At 40.4% G+C, this 20,459-nt stretch overlaps 1 protein-coding gene across 1 annotated transcript in view; it reads left to right on the top strand.

The window, feature by feature from the left end:
- ALK (anaplastic lymphoma receptor tyrosine kinase) overlaps nt 1–20,459 on the top strand; it is a 234,102-nt gene that overhangs the window by 117,114 nt on the left and 96,529 nt on the right. Inside the window, exon 3 of the mRNA XM_014951272.1 lies at nt 3,775–3,902. Coding sequence (XP_014806758.1) covers nt 3,775–3,902 — 128 coding nt within the window. The remainder of the gene's footprint in view (nt 1–3,774; nt 3,903–20,459) is intronic.

Genomic DNA, 20,459 nt, shown 5'->3' with positions numbered 1-20,459 from the left:
GTGCCAGGCTGCTTAAGCATAATTTCAGTATGAAGAGGTTCCACACGTGGTACTTCCCCGTTTCTCTCAAAAGATGACTGAAGTAGCTCTTCTGTTACCTTGCTAAAATGCTTTCTAAAATTAGATTTGTAACATATAGGCAGCTAATAGAAATCTAATAAAGCTACTACTGGTTAACATCTAATGCATATCAGTTATGCTGAGGTAGATCTTGCTGCTGCCAGGCAGCCTGTAGTACAGGATCTGCACGTGGGTCTGGGTCTGTTAAATCAAAGGTGTGGAGATCAGAGTCTCTCTTCTGCCACGAAATGACGGCAGAATCGACTCCCATCCGAATTTCCCTGCCGTCTCTACTGACCCAGTAGCTATTTTTAGTGTCCCTGATAAATCCACCAGTTAGTGTCATCTTTAGCTCAATTTTTTTTTGTGTCTCTGAAGAAAGAGGCTGATACTTGGGATTTCTTTTCACATGAATCTTTGAATCTCAGACAACCTATTGTAGGAATTTGTACCACAAGATATGAATATATTTTGTAATGAATCTGGACTTGAGTGAGTCTGCCTTTTCCCAGTCTTGCATTGCGGTGATATAAAATACCTGCCTGGCAACAGCTCTGGGAGTTAATAAAGTTTCTGTGGTAAACTATGAGAGACCTGAGAATTTCAAACTAAAGTTATTGCACCAGTAACTCAGAAAAGCAATTCCTAAAACTCCTGGCACATTTATCCAGAGGGTTAGCAGCAGCACAGAAATGGAAATCATTGTTGAGAGCCACTGTGTACTTGGAATTAAAATCCATCAGTCTTCTGAAGCTGAGGAGAACGATTTTCATGACATACAGATGCTTCTGTATTTCATAACCAAAATTAAATCTAGGGTGGTTTTTTACTCTATTTGTAGGGAAATTTGTATGCTCTAATCCCTATAATATACCTAACGCGACATGACATTGTCCCGAAACCACGACAGACATCAAAAGAAATAACGCGCACAGGAGCTAGGCATTTAAAATACTCTCAGTGCTTTATTTAATTTAATTTCAGGAAAAGCAGATTTATCTATTTGGGGAAGGGGGACAGAAGAGGAGTGAGGATGCCAACATCCCCTTCTGAAGCGGGAACCTCGAGCACAGAAGTTGGAAGACGAGATGTGGAAATAACTGAACAAAAAAATGAAACTGAGCAGCCTGGTTTCCCTCTTCTTGCTGGAAAAGGAGGGAGGAAGAAACCGAGTAGCTCATTAAAAAGCAGCACTTACTTCTCCAATTTGGAAGCTGAACTTCAGCGTCTTTAGGCAGCCCTTGCTTAGGAATTTTTTCTTTAGATACTTAACGTACCTGTTGGCAGCTTCCTTGCCTGCTGGACATTTTGTTCAGTTCAGTGGAGCGTAATGCCATGGTTCTGTCCCTGCTGAGATAAACAGTGTGTCTGCTGCTGGAGCAAAGAAAAGTCTCTTCACTGGTAGACGTGTAGGGTCTGCAATTGATACCTGCTGGTAACAGGCAGTGATGCTTGGTTGGTGCAAGCGTCATACGCATATGTTGTTACAGTTCCTTTCAGAAGTATGTCTTAACTTGATAACATCCAAATTTGGGCATACTTCTGGAGAAAGGGGTTCTTGTTATGGGTGCCAGATAAACTGTGTAGTTTGTTTTGTTCAGAACATCTGTTCCAGTGGGTTCCCTTCCCCAAGAAATACGTGTTCTTGTGCACAGCCCATGTACAAGCACAAACCCATACATCAGAGGGTGATGGGGATACTTGATCTGCCAGGGAACTGGCAGATGAAGGTGCCAAGCCACTTTCCATTATATCTGAGAAGCCATGGCAGTCTGGTGAAGTTCCATTTGAGAAGTCATGGCAGCCTGGTGAAGTTGTCACCAACTAGAAAAGGGGAAACATAATCTCCATTTCAAAAAAGGGAAAAAAGGAAGAATGCGGGGAACTACAGACCAGTCAGTCTTATCTCTGTGCCTGGCAAGGTTTCCTTCTGGAAACTCTGCTGAAGCACATGGAAAATGAGGAGGTGATTGGCAACAGGTAACATGGCTTCATTAAGAACAAGTCATGCCTGACAAATTTGGTGGCCTTCTACAGCATGGTTACAGTATTGGCAACTGATGTCATCTACCTGGACTTGTGCAAAGCATTTGACACTATCCCACATGACATCCTGGTCTCTAAATGGGAGAGTCACAGGTCTGATGGACAAACCACTTGGTGGATAAGGAACTGGATGGATGATTGCACTCAGAGTTGCAGTCAGCAGCTTAATGTCCAAGTGGGAAATCAGTGATGAGTGGTGTTCCTCAGGGGTCAGTACTGTTCAACATCTTTGCTGGTGACATAGATGGTGGGATTGAGTGCACCCTCAGCAAGTTTGCCAACAACACCAAGCTGTGTGGTGCATTCAACACGGTGGAGAGAAGGGATGCCATCCAGAGGGACCTGAACAGGCTGGGCCCATGCCAAGCTCCTGAAGTTCAACCACACCAAGTGCAAGGTCCCACACGTGGGTCACGGCAATCCCAAGCACAAATACAGGCTGGGCAGAGAATGGCTTGAAAGCAACCCTGAGGAGAAAGATGTGGGGGTAGATGAGAAGCTCAACATGAGCCAGCAATGTGCGCTGGCAGCCCAGAAAGCCAACTGCATCCTGGGCTGCATCAAAAGAATTGGCCCCCAAGTATGGCAGGGGGGTTGGAACTCGATGATCTTTAAGGTCCCTTCCAACCTAAACCATTCTATGATGAGGAAACATTTTTGTTAGAGCAGTCAAAAATATGTTTCCCTGACCCATATTGTCAACTAGAAATAGTTACAGTCTTCCTCAAAAATGCTTAATGTCGGTGTTTGAAAGGAACTTAAGGAAACACAGTAAGTTTTTGTTCTCTTCTTTTAAAAACTGCAGCCAGAGCTGTAAAGAGCATTTTACTGACAGTGATTTTACTGGCAGCCTGTGCCCAAGGATGAAAGGTGAAATGGGCCAGAGCGTGTCATCATACGAGTATTTTATTCCTTAAAGTTTTTCTTGCAGATTGGAATTCCGGAATGTCGGGCAAAACACAGATACTTATATTGTTACCGTCTGCCTTTAGTTATGTCTTGCTGGACAGAACATTTGAAGTTAAATCAGAGGGTGATATGGAAGAGCTGAGGGTCTGGGAGGAATTCTTGTGCTGCCTGGCAAGGTGTTTCAGATGGAGCAGCAGACCCAGCTGATCAGGGGAAGAAAGTGGAAATTAAAGAGAGATGGGCCTTGGTGTCTCTTACCATCTCAGAGAGCAAATTAAGGTCATGCAGACTTTTTGTTCTCGTTTACTCTTGGCAAGAAGCAGACTAAATTGAACCACTCTTGGAGGTGGATGTTAGTCTCCAGGGCTGTTAATCTGGTTCCGTGGCTCCTTGATTGACTTGGTGGGAGTCTGTTAGTTTGGGAGGTGGGGGAGGAAGTGTGAGGAGGAGAAATGGCATGTTTTTAGTTGTAGTGCTTCACGCACATGTAGACCTTCCAGCCACCTCCATTAGAATCAAAGCGTGTGACCTCAACCAGTGACACAGCACTGGGAATTACAGCTCTTGTGCAAGCCCTGGAGATGGGCTTGTTGCCCGAGTGACTATGAGACTTTGCCAGTGACCTGAGGGCTGGGGTAGGTGGCACAGTGTGACAAGCCACATGTGGAGCTGCTGCTTTGGGGGATTTGGTTCTTGTACAGTAGCCTTCCTCACTGCTCTTCTCCTTTCTTCTTCCCTCTCGCTGTCTGATGAGACCAGATGGGTGTTGCTTCAGAGGAAAGTTGGACATCTAGAGAAACCGTTTCGGATCTCACTGGAGTTTGTTGCTAATGGGAACAAGAGTGTAGCAGCTGTGGATTCCTTTGCCATGAAGAACTGCAGTACAGGTAACAGAGGATTTTATTGCTTCCAGCTCATAGTCCTTAGATGCCTTTTTGGAGAGGAGCATGGTTTCTGGCTGTTACAGAACCTTCACACAACGAAAGCTTCTCATCAGATCAGTCCTTTAAATGAAGAATTTTTTTAATGTTGCCTTAAAAGTTTTTAACTTTTTGAAGGAAACAAGTGGTTTGGTTTTTTTTTTTTTTCCTTTGGAAAGAATTTCTAGGAAAATTTCATTTTGGGAGAACCAAAGCAGTATTCATCCTGGCTTGCCAGATGCCTATCCTGATGGCTCCACTTCCTGCAGTAGAACGTAGAACAGACGAGTGGTTCCTAGACAGGCAGCTCGCAAGCCATCGTTTTGATGTTCCTGCTAACAAATTTCAGGGTTGTTTTTTGTTTGTTTTTTTTTTTAAACAACTATGAAAAACTTGATTCTAATAAAGTAAGCCTTTCTTTGGCAGTGTTCCAAGCAGTTATTGCTGAGTAACCCCTAATAGCTCAATGCAGTGGGTGGATTTTTAATAATGGGCAACCTTAATGGGGGTTACTTTTTTAAATACAAGCTCTGTTATCAATCCAAGTGTGTAAATTTAGTGCTTCGTGCTAGAAGCAGCTGCATTTTAGTTCTACCAGCTTTATGGAGGTTGTGAATCATACTGAAATCTTTAGGTGGGATGTCAGTGAAGAGTATTATTACCTACAGCACTTAACATATTACCTTTTGCCCATTTTATTTATTTGGAGTACTGCTAAGTTGAGCTGCATGTCCTTCTTTTCAACCTGTTTAGGACAGGGAAATCTGCTAGAGAACATACATTATTTTGGTTATTATTTGGTTATTATGTTGCTCTCCACAAAGACCAATCTGCTAGAGAACATACATTATTTTGGTTAGTATTTGGTTATTATGTTGCTCTCCACATGTTGTATTAAAGAGTTTATTACATAGTCATAGAATGGTTCAAGTTGGAAGGGACCTTAAAGGTCTTCCAATTCCAACCCTCTGCCCTGGGCAGGGACACCTCCCACCAGACCAGGTTGCTCCAAGCCCCATCGAGGCTGGCCTTGAACCCCTCCAGGGATGGGGCAGCCACAGCTTCTCTGGGCAACCTGTTCCAGTGTTTCACCACCCTCCCAGGAGAGAATTTCTTCCCGAGAGCTGAACTAAATCCCCCCTCTTTCAGTTTAAAACTATTGCCCCTCATCCTATGGCTCCACTCCCTGATCAAGAGTCCCTCCCCATCTCTCCTGTAGCCCCTTTAGGGACTGGAAGGGGCTATAAGTTCTCCCCAGAGCCTTCTCTGCTCCAGGCTGAGCAACCCCAGCTCTCTCAGCCTGTCCTCGTAGGATAAAATGTGATCTCTAAGCTCCAACAAGGGACAGCCTAACACTGTGCTTAAAGCACAAGGCATGTTCAGATAGAATGCACTGTGCTGCTGCTAATGTACAGAACACATCTTGGTATCTCTCAAATGCTAGGAAGAAAGTATTTCAACTCCCCAAGAGATAAAAAGAGAATGGAACAGAAGCCATCCAAATCTACAGTGCTTTGGGAATTCATTGCAACAAATTTTATGACAGGCTATGGGAGATATTAAGCTCCCATGAAGGTACATGAATTCTTCTCTTGGGAGCACTTGAAGGAGAGCCATGGGTGATGGACAGTCAGCTGAGTGGAAGGAGAATGTTGGCTGAGTGAGCTCATGCTAATACTGGGCATTGTTCTGTAGATGACAGATGTCACTTGCTGAGGCCATTAAGATTTCTTGTGAGCAAAAGAAGGAACAAACCTCCCATTTTGTCTACAGATTTGTAGCAACTGCTACTCCCCTGCTCTGCTTACAGGACATGGTGTATGAATAGTACCACCAGGGAATACAACCACTTGTTCTTTTCTCAGTTGGTTGAAAGCACTAAGCCTTTTGCATACAGCTTAAGATGTGTCCTTTTGCAAGAAAGAAGGGGGTGATGATCAGCTGAGGGTGGCACCTTAGTCTTGGAGAAAATAGGGAAAGCAATAACAAAAGATTAATCTAAATCAAATTTTTCTGCAGCTGTTAGAAGCCTTTGGGCAGCTAAACTAGTTGGATACCTTAACATCACTGAAACACCTAAAACATGGGTGAATTTGGGAAAGAAACATCTAAGAAACAAGCCTTCAGCCTAATTTTTCTAACCCTTTTGTTGAAGACCATATACACAATTTACACATAATTTAAGACACACAGACAATTTTAGGAAATTAGCCTACCATTTCTATAGGCGGATACAGGTTTGGATCTAAATTAGATGCCAGCAGGGGCTTGAAGAAGGTAGAAATTTGAGGCTGGGATTTGCTTTTGAGTGCTGGGAATTCCATTTTTTGAGTTCTTTAATCATGGAAAACATGGGATTTTTATTGCATTTGGACTGAAAAAATAACAGCTTATATTGGATTGAATGGGGAATTAAAATTAAAAAATATAAATTCAGATGCTGATGAAATTCTGAATTATTTTTTTTCTAAATTTAAAAATTCTAGATTCATATCCCATCTAACTAAAAATTGTTGAGTGAAAACATAACTCTATCATTGCAATGTCTTAATTGTGCTCCACATTTCCGTTTCTTCATTCAGCGGTGCAGCAGATAAGAAAATCAAAGTGATTTGTCACTTGAATATCTTCACATTGCCCAGTTCCCATCATGTAATTAGTTGTGATTGGGTTGTCTTGACAGAAAAGAGGGAAGCCCTTAGAGATTGAGCGGTTTCATTTGGGTTTGGGGGTTTGTTAGGCTTGTTTGTGTGTTTGTTTGGTTTGGTTGAGGATAGGGTTTTTGGGGGTTTTTTTGGGTGGTTGTTGTTGTTGTTTTAAATACTCAGGATTGGCCAAAACTGTCTATTATCTCTCTTATCTTCACTGTGGTTCATCACCAGCATTCTTCTCGTGCACTTCATCCTCTGGCTTTAATTCTTTAAGGGCTTTTTAGCACTTGACATGTGCTAAGTGCCTCTTTTCTTAACAGAAACTTTTCCTGACCCATAAGATTAAGCTCCAATAAAATGGCCCTACAATCAGTAGAAAGGCTGCTTGGACTTCTCTACGTTTTGGATGAGGACAGTTAAGGGGGAGCCTTGCCCATCGTCCTACAGCCAGTTGACTTTCAATTACTGTCTTGAATTTGACACAGATTGTGTTTGTCAGTGTGTAAAACCCAAACTATTGATTGTCTGATTTTCTTTCTTACAACTTACTATTTAAATAAGTGCAGTACCCAAAGCAACAACAAAAAAAAAAATTGCAGAGAAGCAATATTTTAATTTAATAATGTCAGTTAAGAATTTGTTCCTTCTACAAGTAAAGTAATTGGTACGGTGGCATTTTATAGTTGATAATAATTTCTAGTAATAAAAATGGAGTTCATTTCCTAAGTAATGTATTGACTTATTAATGATATTTAATGGTTTTCTTACTGATTTTTTATTGCAGTTGTAAATTAATTAATTTGCTAACTTATTTCCAAAAGTCTTAATTAAAGTACTTAGTAGTAAGCACAAGTAAATGAGGAGACATTGTTTTACTTAGCAATGTTCGATTTACTCATTCTAAGTAACTTTTAAAGTAAGGGGCGTGGAGATCAAATGCTTCTAAAACGTGTTAAAGGTTTAATGATGCTCCAAGGCTGTTAAAAGCAGTTATTTCAGACACTCAGCCTGGCCAGGAGGAAGCACTTAGCTTTCAACTTTTCAAGCTCAGTAAGCAACATAAAAACATATTTATTTTGGAGCGGGGAGAGACTGTGTATTGTTGATTAAGTTAATGCTTTTGGCCACTCAGCAATCGCTTTTTTCAGTAGATACAGAAAGTACATAGAAATACACTCATTACCGTCAGAGCTGGGAAGTAGTTAGTTCTGTAATAGTCTTGTGGTTATAATACATTTATGAAAGTTGAAGCTAAGGTTGTACTAAAAGCAAAACCCTTCATCTAAAACAGAGGAACTCTCAAGAAAGGAAAAATTTTGAAGATCTGAAGGGTGTTTGTTTTACTACGAAAAAAGATGGTGAGGGAAATGAAAGAGTATAGACTTGCAACATGTCTGGAGAAATACGAACAACTGCCAGATCTAATTTTTTGTGATTCCGTTTGATAAATAGTCCAGCAACAGATTTATGAATCAACTGCAGGAAATCAATAAGGGCTTTCTCCAAACAGGATTACTTACATATCTGAATCATTATTAAAATGATGGTTTTGTGTGTTCAGACAAAACTTGAATATGTATCATTTCAGTTTTCCCACGTACTCTCACTTTTGCAGTTTGTCTTGTAAATTAATTTGCTGACAGGATGTTGTGGTTAACTGAACTTAATGAAATACCAGTGAGTCCCTTTCAAAATGAGTTCTGGATGCTTCCTACTGGAAAATTGCCTACAAAAGTTAACCTCTTCCAAACTGAGAACTGAAATAATGTCAGTGTCTCTGATGGAATCGTAGAACAGCCCAGGTTGGAAGGGACCTCAGAAGATCATCTGGTCCAACCTCTTGAGGGAAGGGGAGCCCAGGTGAGATTACCTTGCACCCTGAGCAGCTGCATCTTGAAAACCTCCAGTGATGGGGACCCTTGTCCATGGGAGGTTGTTCCAATGATTGTTCTCACTATAAAAATTTTTTAAATAAAGTCCCACATGACACAGTTACAGCTAATTTAGATGCTAATAATTAATTAATTAAAAATTTTGTATAATTATTAAGTTTCACTTGAGTAAAATTGCCAGGTGTTTACAGAAGACTTAAGAAGCAACTAAAGTGTGTCAATATTTTTTTTATTAATTATTTGCTTAGTTGCAAATATGGGACAGTGGAGAGAAGACATGTACCATCAGTGGAACCAACCATGTCATCTTATATGGCCTGGAGAGCCACCACTGCCCAGAAATTCAGGGGAACAGTTGAACAGAACAATGAGCACCGTTGATATTGTGCCATTGTTATGAAACTGAAAAACAGATATGATTTTTAAAAATTTTAAAAGTTAGTCTTAAATTTCAGAAGTAGTGGTCTGTATTTCAGGGCCAGCATTTACCATAATATTTACTTGGCCTGTCCAGGTCATTTGTGTGTAAAGAAAGCTGGAGAGTTTCCTTTGGCATTAATGCCATGGTTAAGGAGTTTACCAAGCCAGAGGACAGATCCGGAGTTAATTGAAGTCAATGGGAATTATTCAGTATGTTTGGATTAAGTTCTGAGTATCCTTCATTAAGAAAAAAATAATAATAAAATTAGGCAGGTTGGCTGCGTTTTCCTTGGAGTGGCTTATGCTATTTATACAGTTCCACTGAGCTGTGGATCTAATTTCACTAAGTAGGCATTTGGAAAAGACTTACTATTTTAAAAATATTTGACTCCAAATGCTTTGGCAACCACCTTCCTCCCCATTCACCTCTGCTCTCCCAGGAGGTATGACTGATTATTCTGACTTCAGGTTGTGTGCCAAAAACCATCTCTAGCAGGGCTGGTGTTTGAATCCTGTAGGGATTCTGTGTTGGAGAAAAACCTGCTTTACAGATGAGTGCGGTGGCTTTAGTGAAGTTAAATCATTTTAAGATAATTCCAAAGTGAAAATTATTTCACTAGCAGTTGGTGCCCATTTAAGTAAAATAAATTTAATGCACTCGTTATGGAGCTTATCTTTGTTTTCATTTTTCATTTTCATTTTTTTTAAATTAACTTATAGTATTTCTAGGAATAAAAAATTAAGCGAATTTAGTCTTAATATTGCTTCTCGAAAAGGCACAGTAACTCAATTAGTGGTAGAGCAGCTTCTTAGAGTAATGAATTAGTGATTATGCATTTCTGTTGCTGACTGTGAACACCTACTTCTTGTCCAGGCAAATGTAGACAGTGATGGTTATATTAAATAATTTAATCTATTTAGAACATTAGTGCACTCACCAAAGGGGAGGGGGAGAGGAACCTGAATATCTTGAGCATTTGGTTTCATAGGTCTGTCGTGCCAATATGTTGCTGAATGGGAACTAATGTTCTGTTTGTTTATTTAGTAATCAACTGATGATATATTTGGGATTTTAAGAAATGAGGAGGGAGGTATAAAGAAATTTTTTAGATAGTGTAATAATGCTCATGGAAACCAGTCTTTAAAATTGATGCCAGCAGACAGAAGGTGGAAAGGCTGGAATCTGCCACAGCAGGACGGAAGGTGGGTGCTTCTTACACAAAGTTACTGTCGTACCACAGTGAGCAGGTCCATCTGCCCTAATTCAAAAAAGGGTAGGTGATTGGGGTTAAGAAACAGAACTGAGAAATCTCAGCCTTTAAAATCCAAAGCTTTAATAATCAAAAGAGAAGGGCCTGTTCATGAGAAGTACTGCAAACTGCTTGAGAGACGCTGGAAATCCCTCAGTTCCCTGCAAATGTTAGCAGCTGTGGGTCTTAAGTACTTTTTAACACCTTGAAGAATTGGCCAATACATTATCTTTTTAATGCTGTATATGATTTTTATCCTGACCTTCTCCCTTAATTAAGGCTTATTTCAACAGGGGAGCCATTGATTCAGTGAAAGAAAATGAACTCTGTAATCTGCTTTCCCCAAATTGAACTTATTTTTATTACTATTAATTGCTGCCACTTAGTTCCTGTGATGTTTTAACTGCTTGGATTTATTGAAACAATCATAGGATTCACTATTATCACTTGAGATATGGGGAGGACAATGGTGATTGATGGATAACCCAATGATTTTAAACTAGTATTACTCCAGATTCAAAGACTTATGCAAACTGATTCTATTGTATAAGAAGGTGACAGTCTATCTCTTCTCTTTTCTCTCCATGATACACCCTTACATTTTGAAAAGATTGCTAACCTGTACCAGAGGGCATGCAGAACCTTGATTTTGCTAAAACAAAGAATGGGGTAGCTTCACTCTGAGTTTTGTTTTGTGTAAATCCATGAAGTTCACTGTTAGCTGCAGGAAAGGTTTTTGATTTAAACAGGACCGATGCTTGAAGGTGTTAAGACCTGGCTATGCAACTTGATTCATGTTTGCAAAGAATTGCAGTGGTTTTGAGAAGACGTGAGAGCGGGGAAGCTTAGAAAGTCAGAAGAGAAGAGGGTGATGATCGAGGAGTCAGATTGTGAGCAAAAAAATAAACGAGAGAGCGAGCCAAGGAAAGGAGAGGTGGCGATAAACCGGTAACGCTGAAAACAAATGACAGGGTATCAGGCAGGAATAATTGGTCTAGATAGTGGAAATGATGAAGGAGTTTGACCAGTTCCAAAGTGATTGGAATAAACATTTACAATCCAATTAATTAACTAAAGCAATCAAACTTAATCAGATAGTCACTCAATCAACCAGACTGAACTAACTAGATGGATAATGTGTTGAACTGGCAAAGAAACCGAGTGAGACTGCAGGAAATTCAGTGAATTGTGAAAACTGAATGAAATCTAAAAGGATTAATCAATTAACGTTTAAAATTATCAAATGCAAAGATAAATATGTGGGTTGCTCAGGTGGAAGCCAGCACCTTTTTCTGGCATGACTCACCAGAACCTGGGGGGTGCTGATGAGCAAAATAATTTTTGGAAGATGAAGAACAAGAATGAGGAGAAGATGGGACAAGAAGGAAATCAGATTTTCTGTGTGTGCTTCCAGGTTGTAAAAGACAAAATAATGTCAGCAGCAAAACCTGTACTTTCTGTACCTTCTGAGGTGGCACTGCTCTGTGGTGGTGCAACACATAGAAGATTGAGAAAAGGTATAATCCCTCCTCTGTCTTTACCACAATGAAGAGTTCTTTAGATTTTCACTGAATTTCACTGAATTTTTAGAGTTGGAAGGGACCATAGAGATCATCTAGTCCAACTCCCCTGCCAAAGCAGGACCACCCAGAGCTTGTCAGAGCATGTTACTCAGGACTGCACCCAGGCGGGTCTTGAAAATCTCCAAAGAAGGGGACTCCACACCCTCCCTGGGCAGCCTGTTCCAGGGCTCCGTCACCCTCACCGTGAAAAAGTTCTTCCTCATATTCAAGTGGAACCCTTTATGTTCCAACTTGTGCCCGTTGCCCCTTGTCCTCTCACTGGCAACTACTGAAAAGAGTCTGGTTCCCTCCTCCCTCAGCCCGCCCTTGAGATACTTGTAAGCATTAATAAGGTGTCCCCTCAGCCTTCTCTTTTCCAGACTGAAGAGTCCCAGCTCTTCCAGCCTCTTTTGGCTCAGGACTTATCTTCTGAGGTATTCAGCTTCAACTCCTTTTCAGTGTCTGAGAGATCTCATTGCAAACCTGCCCCGGTGTTGCTATAAGACCTTTCCAGCTCTTCCCTTTTCTTGTCCAAACCTTCCTCTTTCTGCCTTAGGGAGCCCAGCTTGCTTGGTCCTGCTGTTCTGTTTCTGCACAGGCGGCTGCAGCCAGCTTTTTTAGCAAACAGATTGCTGCACCAAAGCACAGACAGCGTTTAATAATCCCGTGCTGTATCTGGTAGGGGAGAGATGTGGCACACTGGGGCCACCAGTGATGGATACAGTGAAGTAGACCCTCTCCAACAGAACAACTGAAACCCAAAAGCCTCAACCTTGTAATTCCAAATCAAATCCATAATACATAAATAGAAATGCCAACTGACTAAACCCGATGCATTGATTTTTTTCCCTGAAAAATTTAAGAACCTGCAACAGGGGACTGAAGTTTTATGAAAAGGAGAGCATGCCCTTTCAACAAATGAGACTCCTTTATGCTGTATTTGGAAACTCACACCCGTAGCTGCACATCAGAGTCTCAGGCAGGATCATTAAACCTGTATGTTGTGATCCTTTTGCTTTGAAAACATGAAAATCCTGGGGAAAAAAGAGGAGCTTTCAAAAGCTGCCAAGTGACTTAGGAGCACAAATTAATGGGAACTGTGCTCCTTAGTCCCTGGGGAATTTTCAAAAATGCCATTGTTACTGAATTGCTGTGAGGCACATTTTCCACCTGGGAGGATGAGGAAGGACAGGCTGTGCCGTGCTTCCACAGAGGCAGTTTTACAGAGCATCTCCACAAATGAGGCATATGGGGCTTTCATGAATTGTGCCTTTGAAAGCCCTGCTAGTAAGTCATATTGATCCAGATGGCAAGATTTTAAATTACCAGTCAGGTTTTATTATATTAAAGAAATTTTAAGAATACTTCCCTCCCCCCCGGCTTCTTTAATGATTGCCAGCTGAAGCGCTGAAGTTTTGTACAACTGGGAGGTTGCAAGTACTTAAATGAGTCAGCTGGATTCTGGGTCCAATTCCAGATTGAAGTGTTCATTGTTCATTGATTGATGGGGTATCAGCAAATTTGTAAGCAAAACAAGAGGTTTGGAAATGTTTTTCAGATCTACAAGGAAATATAATTTAGTCAACTCTTACAGAGAGATTTATCATGTTCCAAAAATAGTATCAGTGGTGGATTTTTCATTTGATGTGAATAGAGATGAACAAAGAAACTGTTTTGATACATCAAAACTTTGAGGGTTGAGGGGGAATCTGTCTGGCTCTGTGAGATGATGAGTTGCAGCATACTGGGATCTGAGCTGTTCTGGTTGATTTGTGTGAGCCACAATCTTGAGTAAATGATTTTGTGGAGACTACAGCAGTGAATATTCCCTGCATTTATGCCTAAATTATGTACTGGATTTTAAAGACATCATTTAGAGCTGTAAGCAACAACGGCATAAATCCAGCATCGTGTTATACGGTATCAAAAAAGATAAATACGAGAAGGATGAAATTTCAGTATTTCCATAATATTATCAGAATTGCTATTGATTTACAGAAAGAAACCATTGACTCATTCAGCACCTCATGGAATAACAGCATATGGACATGTAGTTATGAACACACAAAACCGTAACAAGAGAGCAATTGCTCTAAGATCAGAAATACTAGGTGTAAAGTTTTGGCAACAGTATTAACTCATCAGGCACACATCAGTAACAGAACAGTAGTCAAGTGACTCACCTGTCTACAAAAGTCACCAAGTGGCTTAGACAGCAAAATAAGGGAAGTATTTACTGCGTGAGCTGTTTCCCCAAATTATAGGAAATGAGTAATTATGAAGTTACTTGGGTGGAGGTTCTTCTAGTGAAAGTGGTAAAGCATGTTGTGCATCATTCCATTAATTATTGGAGCTTTGACTACTTACATCAGCTGAAGATCTGTCCCTATAGGTTTATCAAAGCTTTTGAAAAGCTTTTTTTCTGGGCTCCCCAGTTCAAGAGAGACAGAGAACTACTGGAGAGAGTCCAGCGTAGGGCAACAAAGATGATTAAGGGATTGGAGCATCTCCTTTATGAGGAAAGTCTGAGAGAGCTGGGACTCTTTAGCCTGGAGAAGAGAGGGCTGAGGGGAGACCTTATTGATGCTTATAAGTATCTAAAGGGTGGTTTGAGGGAGGATGGAGGCGGACTCTTTTCAGTGGTTCCCAGTGACAGGACAAGGGGCAACGGGCACAAGCTGGAACAGAGGAAGTTCCACTTAAATATGAGGAAGAACTTCTTTTTGGTGAGGGTGACAGAGCCCTGGAACAGGCTGCCCAGGGAGGGGGTGGAGTCCCCTTCTCTGGAGATCTTCAAGCCCCGCCTGGATGCCGTACTGAGTAATATGCTCTAGGCAATCCTGCTTTGGCAGGGCAGTTGGACTAGATGGTCTAGTCTAGAAGTCCCTTCCAACTCCAACAATTCCGTGATTCCATGATTCTGTGAAAAAGGAGGAGCCTAACAAGAGTTTTCGTAGGAATATCACTGATTTGGACTTCAGTTTCTGTGTCGTAGCCAACGGGAGAGTTTGGTTTGGAAAATAGAAGAGTTTGATTTAAGTTATAGCTGTTCTTTCACTGTAGGTAAAGGAGGCTGGAGCTGATGCTTAATGTTTGCAATGATACATATTACTATATAGTTACATTGGGGTTTTTTGGATTTTGGGGTTTTTTTTTTTGGATTGCAAAATACATTTCGTATGAAGTATATTTTCTAAAAATATAACATACAACCGATTGAGACAAACGAGAAATGCAGAATAACCTTTTCTGTCAAATATTGGAAAAAGGTATGTTTGACCTGCTCATGTTTGCACAGAGTGTTTTGCAGCAGTCTTCCATGTTTCCAGTGTTTGTCTTTTGTTCTCTTCTAATTTCATCTCTGGAGCACCTCCAGCTTCCTCTGATTCCAAGTGAAATCAGGTCATTTCTCTCATTTGGACAAGCCTATTCCTTCTCTTTCCGTTTAGTGATAAAACATTCCTGCCTATCTAATCTCATCACAAAACCCTTAGGGCAATTATTACTCCATTAGAAGTTTATATTGTAGCAAGTAGTCTTCATCTTAATTGTTAACTTGTAGAATGCGGACTAATTTTTTATTTCATGTAGCTCCCCTTAAACTATAATAAATGTACTTCTACTTGCTGCTTCTGTTACTAGCAGTACCAGACAGCAACAGTGTCTGTGACGCATTATAGTTGTCTTTCTAAAGTATAATAGCAGTCAGAGCGTTCTCTGATTCCTATTATTTTTTGATTTTTCAAGTAAACAGTGCATTTCTTTCCTGGAGAATTAGGGTAATTGCTGAAATGAAACTGAAGTGTCATGACCGGGCAGGATGCCACCAAATGGAAGTCAGTTGTGTAAAATTCCTCTTTCTACACTGCAAGCCCACAGTGATTCTGTTCTGTAAATACTACAGAGGAGTTCATTACTGTTTCCATTTATTCATATTGCCATACTGTCTCGGAGCAGTACTCACAGATGAGTCTGGTCTGTGCTGTGCACTCGAGTACAAGCAAAGGGTAAAGAAATTAGATTGTGAATTCCTTAGCACAAAGGCAAACGGCACCAGATGAATAAAGATGACCAAAGCCCTTTGGCCAGGCCACAGTGAGCGAACATTAGATTAGCTGACACCTGGGATGGAGTTAGTTGGGAGGAAATGGAAACAATTTTAAATAGCCCTTTTGTCCATCTTAGGAATCACAGAATTGCCCAGGTTGGAAGGGATCAGATCATCTAGTCCAACCATCAACCTATCACTCACAAAACCCATCACTAAACCATATCCCTAAGCACTACGTCTACCCAGCTTTTAAATACCACCAGGAATGGTGATTCCACCGCTTCCCTGGGCAGCCTGTTCCAATGCTTAATAACCCTTTCAGTGTAAAAACTTTTCCTACTATCCAATCCAGTGAACAGAATCAGGCCATTTGTGGCAGCAACAGTAACCAGCAGTTTAGTGGTGGACCTCTAACGAGTTTAAGTCGAGGAATTTGACTGATGAAACAGGGAAGAGGCCGTCAGCTCCGAGTGCTGAGTTAATGCCAGGCATGGCCTAACCTGCACCCGTGTTGGTACAACCAGGCGCTGCCTCTGGGCATTCCTCTTTAGAAAATTGCCCTCGTGCTGAAAGTTACTCAGGCAGAGCTTCAGTGTTTGCCTAAGGAATCTTGCTGTGCTTGTGTGGGGTGTGCTAAGTGGCAAATGTTCATAAAAAGTGCGTAGGAAAGGAATTAGATGAAACAGTTCTTTTTTTCCTTTCTCCTTATTTCTTTGTCATCATAATAGGACACCTCTTTTTAAACATATCTATATTCTGCTGATGCTGCCTGCTTTTTTTAGCGTTTGAACAAAGGCCAGAAAATATTTTCAGTGGATATGAGACCAAAAAAATCTTCTCCTAAACTCCAGCTTGCAAAGCTAATTCCCAAGCAGTTCGGCGCAATTCTCAGTCTAGACCTCAACTGAACTGTCAGGGAATAAAATCTGTATAATAACCCAGTCATCTAATTCACCACATCACGGGATTCAATCTCCCTAGGCAAGATTTAGTTCAGACATTCAGATGCTTTGTTGTATGAAGTTAGACAAGGTGAGATTCATCTTTTGTGACTTCAGCTATCTGAAAGTTAGGCATCATGTCAAAGCCAGTCTCTAGGGTCCCTCCGTAGTCAACAGAGAGAAAAAGAGGCACTTCAGAGAGCAATTCATTCCACCTTTAAGATCATAGCATCATCAGAGTGTCAGAAAGGGGACAATGCTTTGCTTGAAGAATTGTAGCCTGGAATTTCTAACAGAACTATCCTTTTAAAGCCTGCGGGTGCTTTAATACCTGTAATCTATAAAGTCTGCCCACCAATTCCTCATTTGCGAATGAATAGTGTCAGGCAAGGAATCTTTAACAAATGGATTCTCTATTGAACATCCTCAGCGCTCACTGGTTAGCATGCTAGATAAATCATTTTCTAGTAATTATTTTGCAGGAATTTATTCAGAGTCTGTTAGGATAAACCCTGAAAAAAATTAAATGGCTGTTGAGTGCAAGATGAATCGTGCTATCTAGGAATACTTTACAATACCAGCATTACCAAAACAAGTTTCATTCATGCAGCTTTGACAGGACTCTTCAGGTCAGACCTAGAAGCCTCTCTGCACTAAAAACAAAACCACCAGCTGTTCTGCAAAACCTCTGTAAGTTATAAACCAGAATTTTTTTTTGCTCTTTGTAGATATTTTATTAATGAGTCTAGAAGAGAAGGTATATTTCTTAAAAAAAAACAACAACCCACCAAAACCCTCATCCTTTCATGCAGAAGAACATTCGGCTACATAAGAGGTTTGTCAAAAGTAAAGTAGTCTTTGGAAGGAGCAGAGCTATAGACAAGAGCCTTCTAATGGACCCTGCAGATCATATTGCTTCTCTGCATCCTCACAAAGTCACTTCTATATAAAAACTTTGACTTTTTTTTGTTGACCACAGTCTTTTATGGGAGACCTCAATGATGGCTTTTTGAAAAATCTACTTAAATTGAGTTGCATTTGGACATTGAATCCCAAGCTGCTCTCCAAAGAGTGGTAACAGAAGATCGACATTATTTTTTCAGTTACTTCCTTACCAGTAGGAGAAAATCCCTCTCTGCATTATCTTGTTTATTTTTATTACCCTGGTGAATGACTCTGTCACTTCTCTTTAAGCAGAAGCAGTAACTCAATCCCTTAATAAAGCCTTAAACAACATTGCCTCTAAATGAGGTTAAGATCTGTATTATATGCAGCATTTGCCTTCAACCTTAATTCAACCTACTTCTGCAAGAGAATATCTGGTTACATTCAGGAGTTAGTAATTTCAGATCTAGTTCCTGGAGATCATTGAATTCTAGCCTAAATTTCAACTGACAGGACTTGTTAAGCATGATACACCATTAAGAGTCATGTCAGGGAATTTCGGTTTCATTACATTAGTGTAATCAATGGTTCTTCTTTATCAGGAAAATTTAGAACAAAATGTTATTTTCTGAACAGAAAACTGTACCAAGTTTTGGGGTGCTTTTTTTTGGTTATATGTGTATTGTGTTTAAATAATTTTAAGTAGTAGTCTGCAAAAAAGCTGCTATGATGTCCTGTACCTAAACACACCTTTTTATCTCCATCTTTGATTTAAATAAAGGTCCCTCTTGTGCAGTTCTAAACCGAGACAGATTTCCTCTGAACTTCAGCATACTTGCAGTTGCTTTATTCCATTCTCCTTCAGCTGAATGTCTCTGATAAAGACCGAGCTGTGTTTATGAGTTTTCCCAAAGCCGCAGAGTAACAGAAGTTACCAGTCTGATGTTCCACAGTATGCTCCCTTTAAAAAAGGAAAAAGGAAGTACTCCCTCTTCCATAAACCACTTTGCATGGAATAGTAAGGTTATTGTCATGTATCACAATTATCTCACATATTAGAATGACTTTTTTTTTTTTTTTAAAGTCACTGAGTTTCTCCTCTACCTTGTGGCACCACCATATTGTGGCTTTATTCCTCTAGCCTTCAAGCAGGTCACAAGAGCCTATAAGATGTTTTAATGCAGCCCAGAAAGCAGCTGCCATTTGAAAATTAGACAGGTTAACAAAAAATCCTTGAGTAGGTAAGAACTGTCTCACCTGTCTGACTTTGCCTGAAATAAATTAGGAAGCACTTGCACAGGCTGCTTCATCAGCGGATCAGGAGGGAAAGCCGTCCTGAACAGATGGAAGCAATAACCTCTCCTGCCAGTGCAGCTGGAAGAGGATGTCTGCCTGAAACCAGAGGGACTTTACCTGTACCATAGCTACAAATAACTCCAGGACCTCGTTACAGTCCAGTTTAACTCATTAGTGTTGACAGCTGTGAGCTGAAGTGTTGTTGCTAAGGCTAGAGCCTTGCACTGCCCAGGATTTGGAGTAGGGCCGGGAATACCTTCACCTTGTGAATTTGTGACTTTGTAGTTGAAAGTACTTGGGATCTGTTTATGCACGGAGAGTAACACCTGTAGAAAAGCCTTGTTTGCCAAATACTGAGCCAAATACTTAGAACAGATGTCAGGGCTCTTCCGTGGTATTTCATTTCTTGCTGTCATTTCTTGAAGCAGCAGATCTGTGCTCTATGGAGTATCAGCAGAACTCAGAGATGGGCATTTCTTGAAAGCACCTTTTTGGAGAAATAAATCATGTTTCTAAAGCATCTCTCCTCCTTCAAATGCATGTCCACTAAAAAGAAGCTTGAGTCTAGATTTGGTGCTGGTACGTTTCTATTGCTATTTTCCACTACAATGAAAAGCAATTTCCACTTAAATTTTGGAAATCTGAGCAGTTATAATAGTATCTAGTACTTCAGTGACAAAGTCTGGAAGTAATTTTGGTCAGAAAATGAAAGTCTCTGTTCATAATCTCATCCTAAAACTGAAATAGATACTCAGTCTTCACCTACGGAAAATTTAATAACTTACACAGCATCAAAAAATGTTTGACACCACATATACATTGCTGAATGAAGTTAGTGATTTATAACGTTGTATGCAAGATGTTAGCATCTCATTTACTGCATTAATCAGTGAATGCCAAATCAGTTTGCAGATTGCATGTAGATCAGTTTAATCTATCACCTTAATTGTCAGTGAAATTTTTAATGTTGAGTTTACATTAACTGTTTTCCATACCGCTTCTCACTGAGAAAGCAATGGCAGCATGATCCCTCCATAGTGCTCATGTGAAACTGTGCAGGTTTCACAGTTCTTCTTCACTGCTCTCCAAATTTGAGGTTCCTCAGTTTAATCTGTGTTTTGGTAGCATTTGCACATCCAAATGGAGAGGACGTTGTCACTCATATCAATTCTAACATGGTAAAAGATCATCTCTTTGGAGCACTGTCTGAGTAGACTTCAGGGGACAGGACCAAGCTGAACTGACCCAGGGCTTCATCCAACAGCTGCTACATTAGCATGTGGTAACGACTCAGGTGATGCTAATGTTTGTGATTAGCATTTAAGTGACCCGCTCACTATAGCCCAGCACTTGAGACTCCATGTGCTACACAAAGGTAAGCAGTGTCTCTACTTTTACTCTACAGTTTGTTAAATATGCAACTTAGTGGGACAAAGTTATTCAAAATTCTGGTCAAACTTAGTAAGTAAGTGTTTTAACCAAAAAAAAATTAAGGAAGGAAACTAAATCGTAGTGGTTTTCATTTAAACTATGTTAAAAGGCATAAAGGAAGTATGAAATACTTGAAATGAAACAA

Source organism: Calidris pugnax, unplaced genomic scaffold (genome assembly GCF_001431845.1).
Source record: "Calidris pugnax isolate Ruff unplaced genomic scaffold, ASM143184v1 scaffold24, whole genome shotgun sequence".
Lineage (NCBI taxonomy): Eukaryota > Metazoa > Chordata > Aves > Charadriiformes > Scolopacidae > Calidris > Calidris pugnax.
This window is presented reverse-complemented; position numbering and strand designations above follow the sequence as displayed.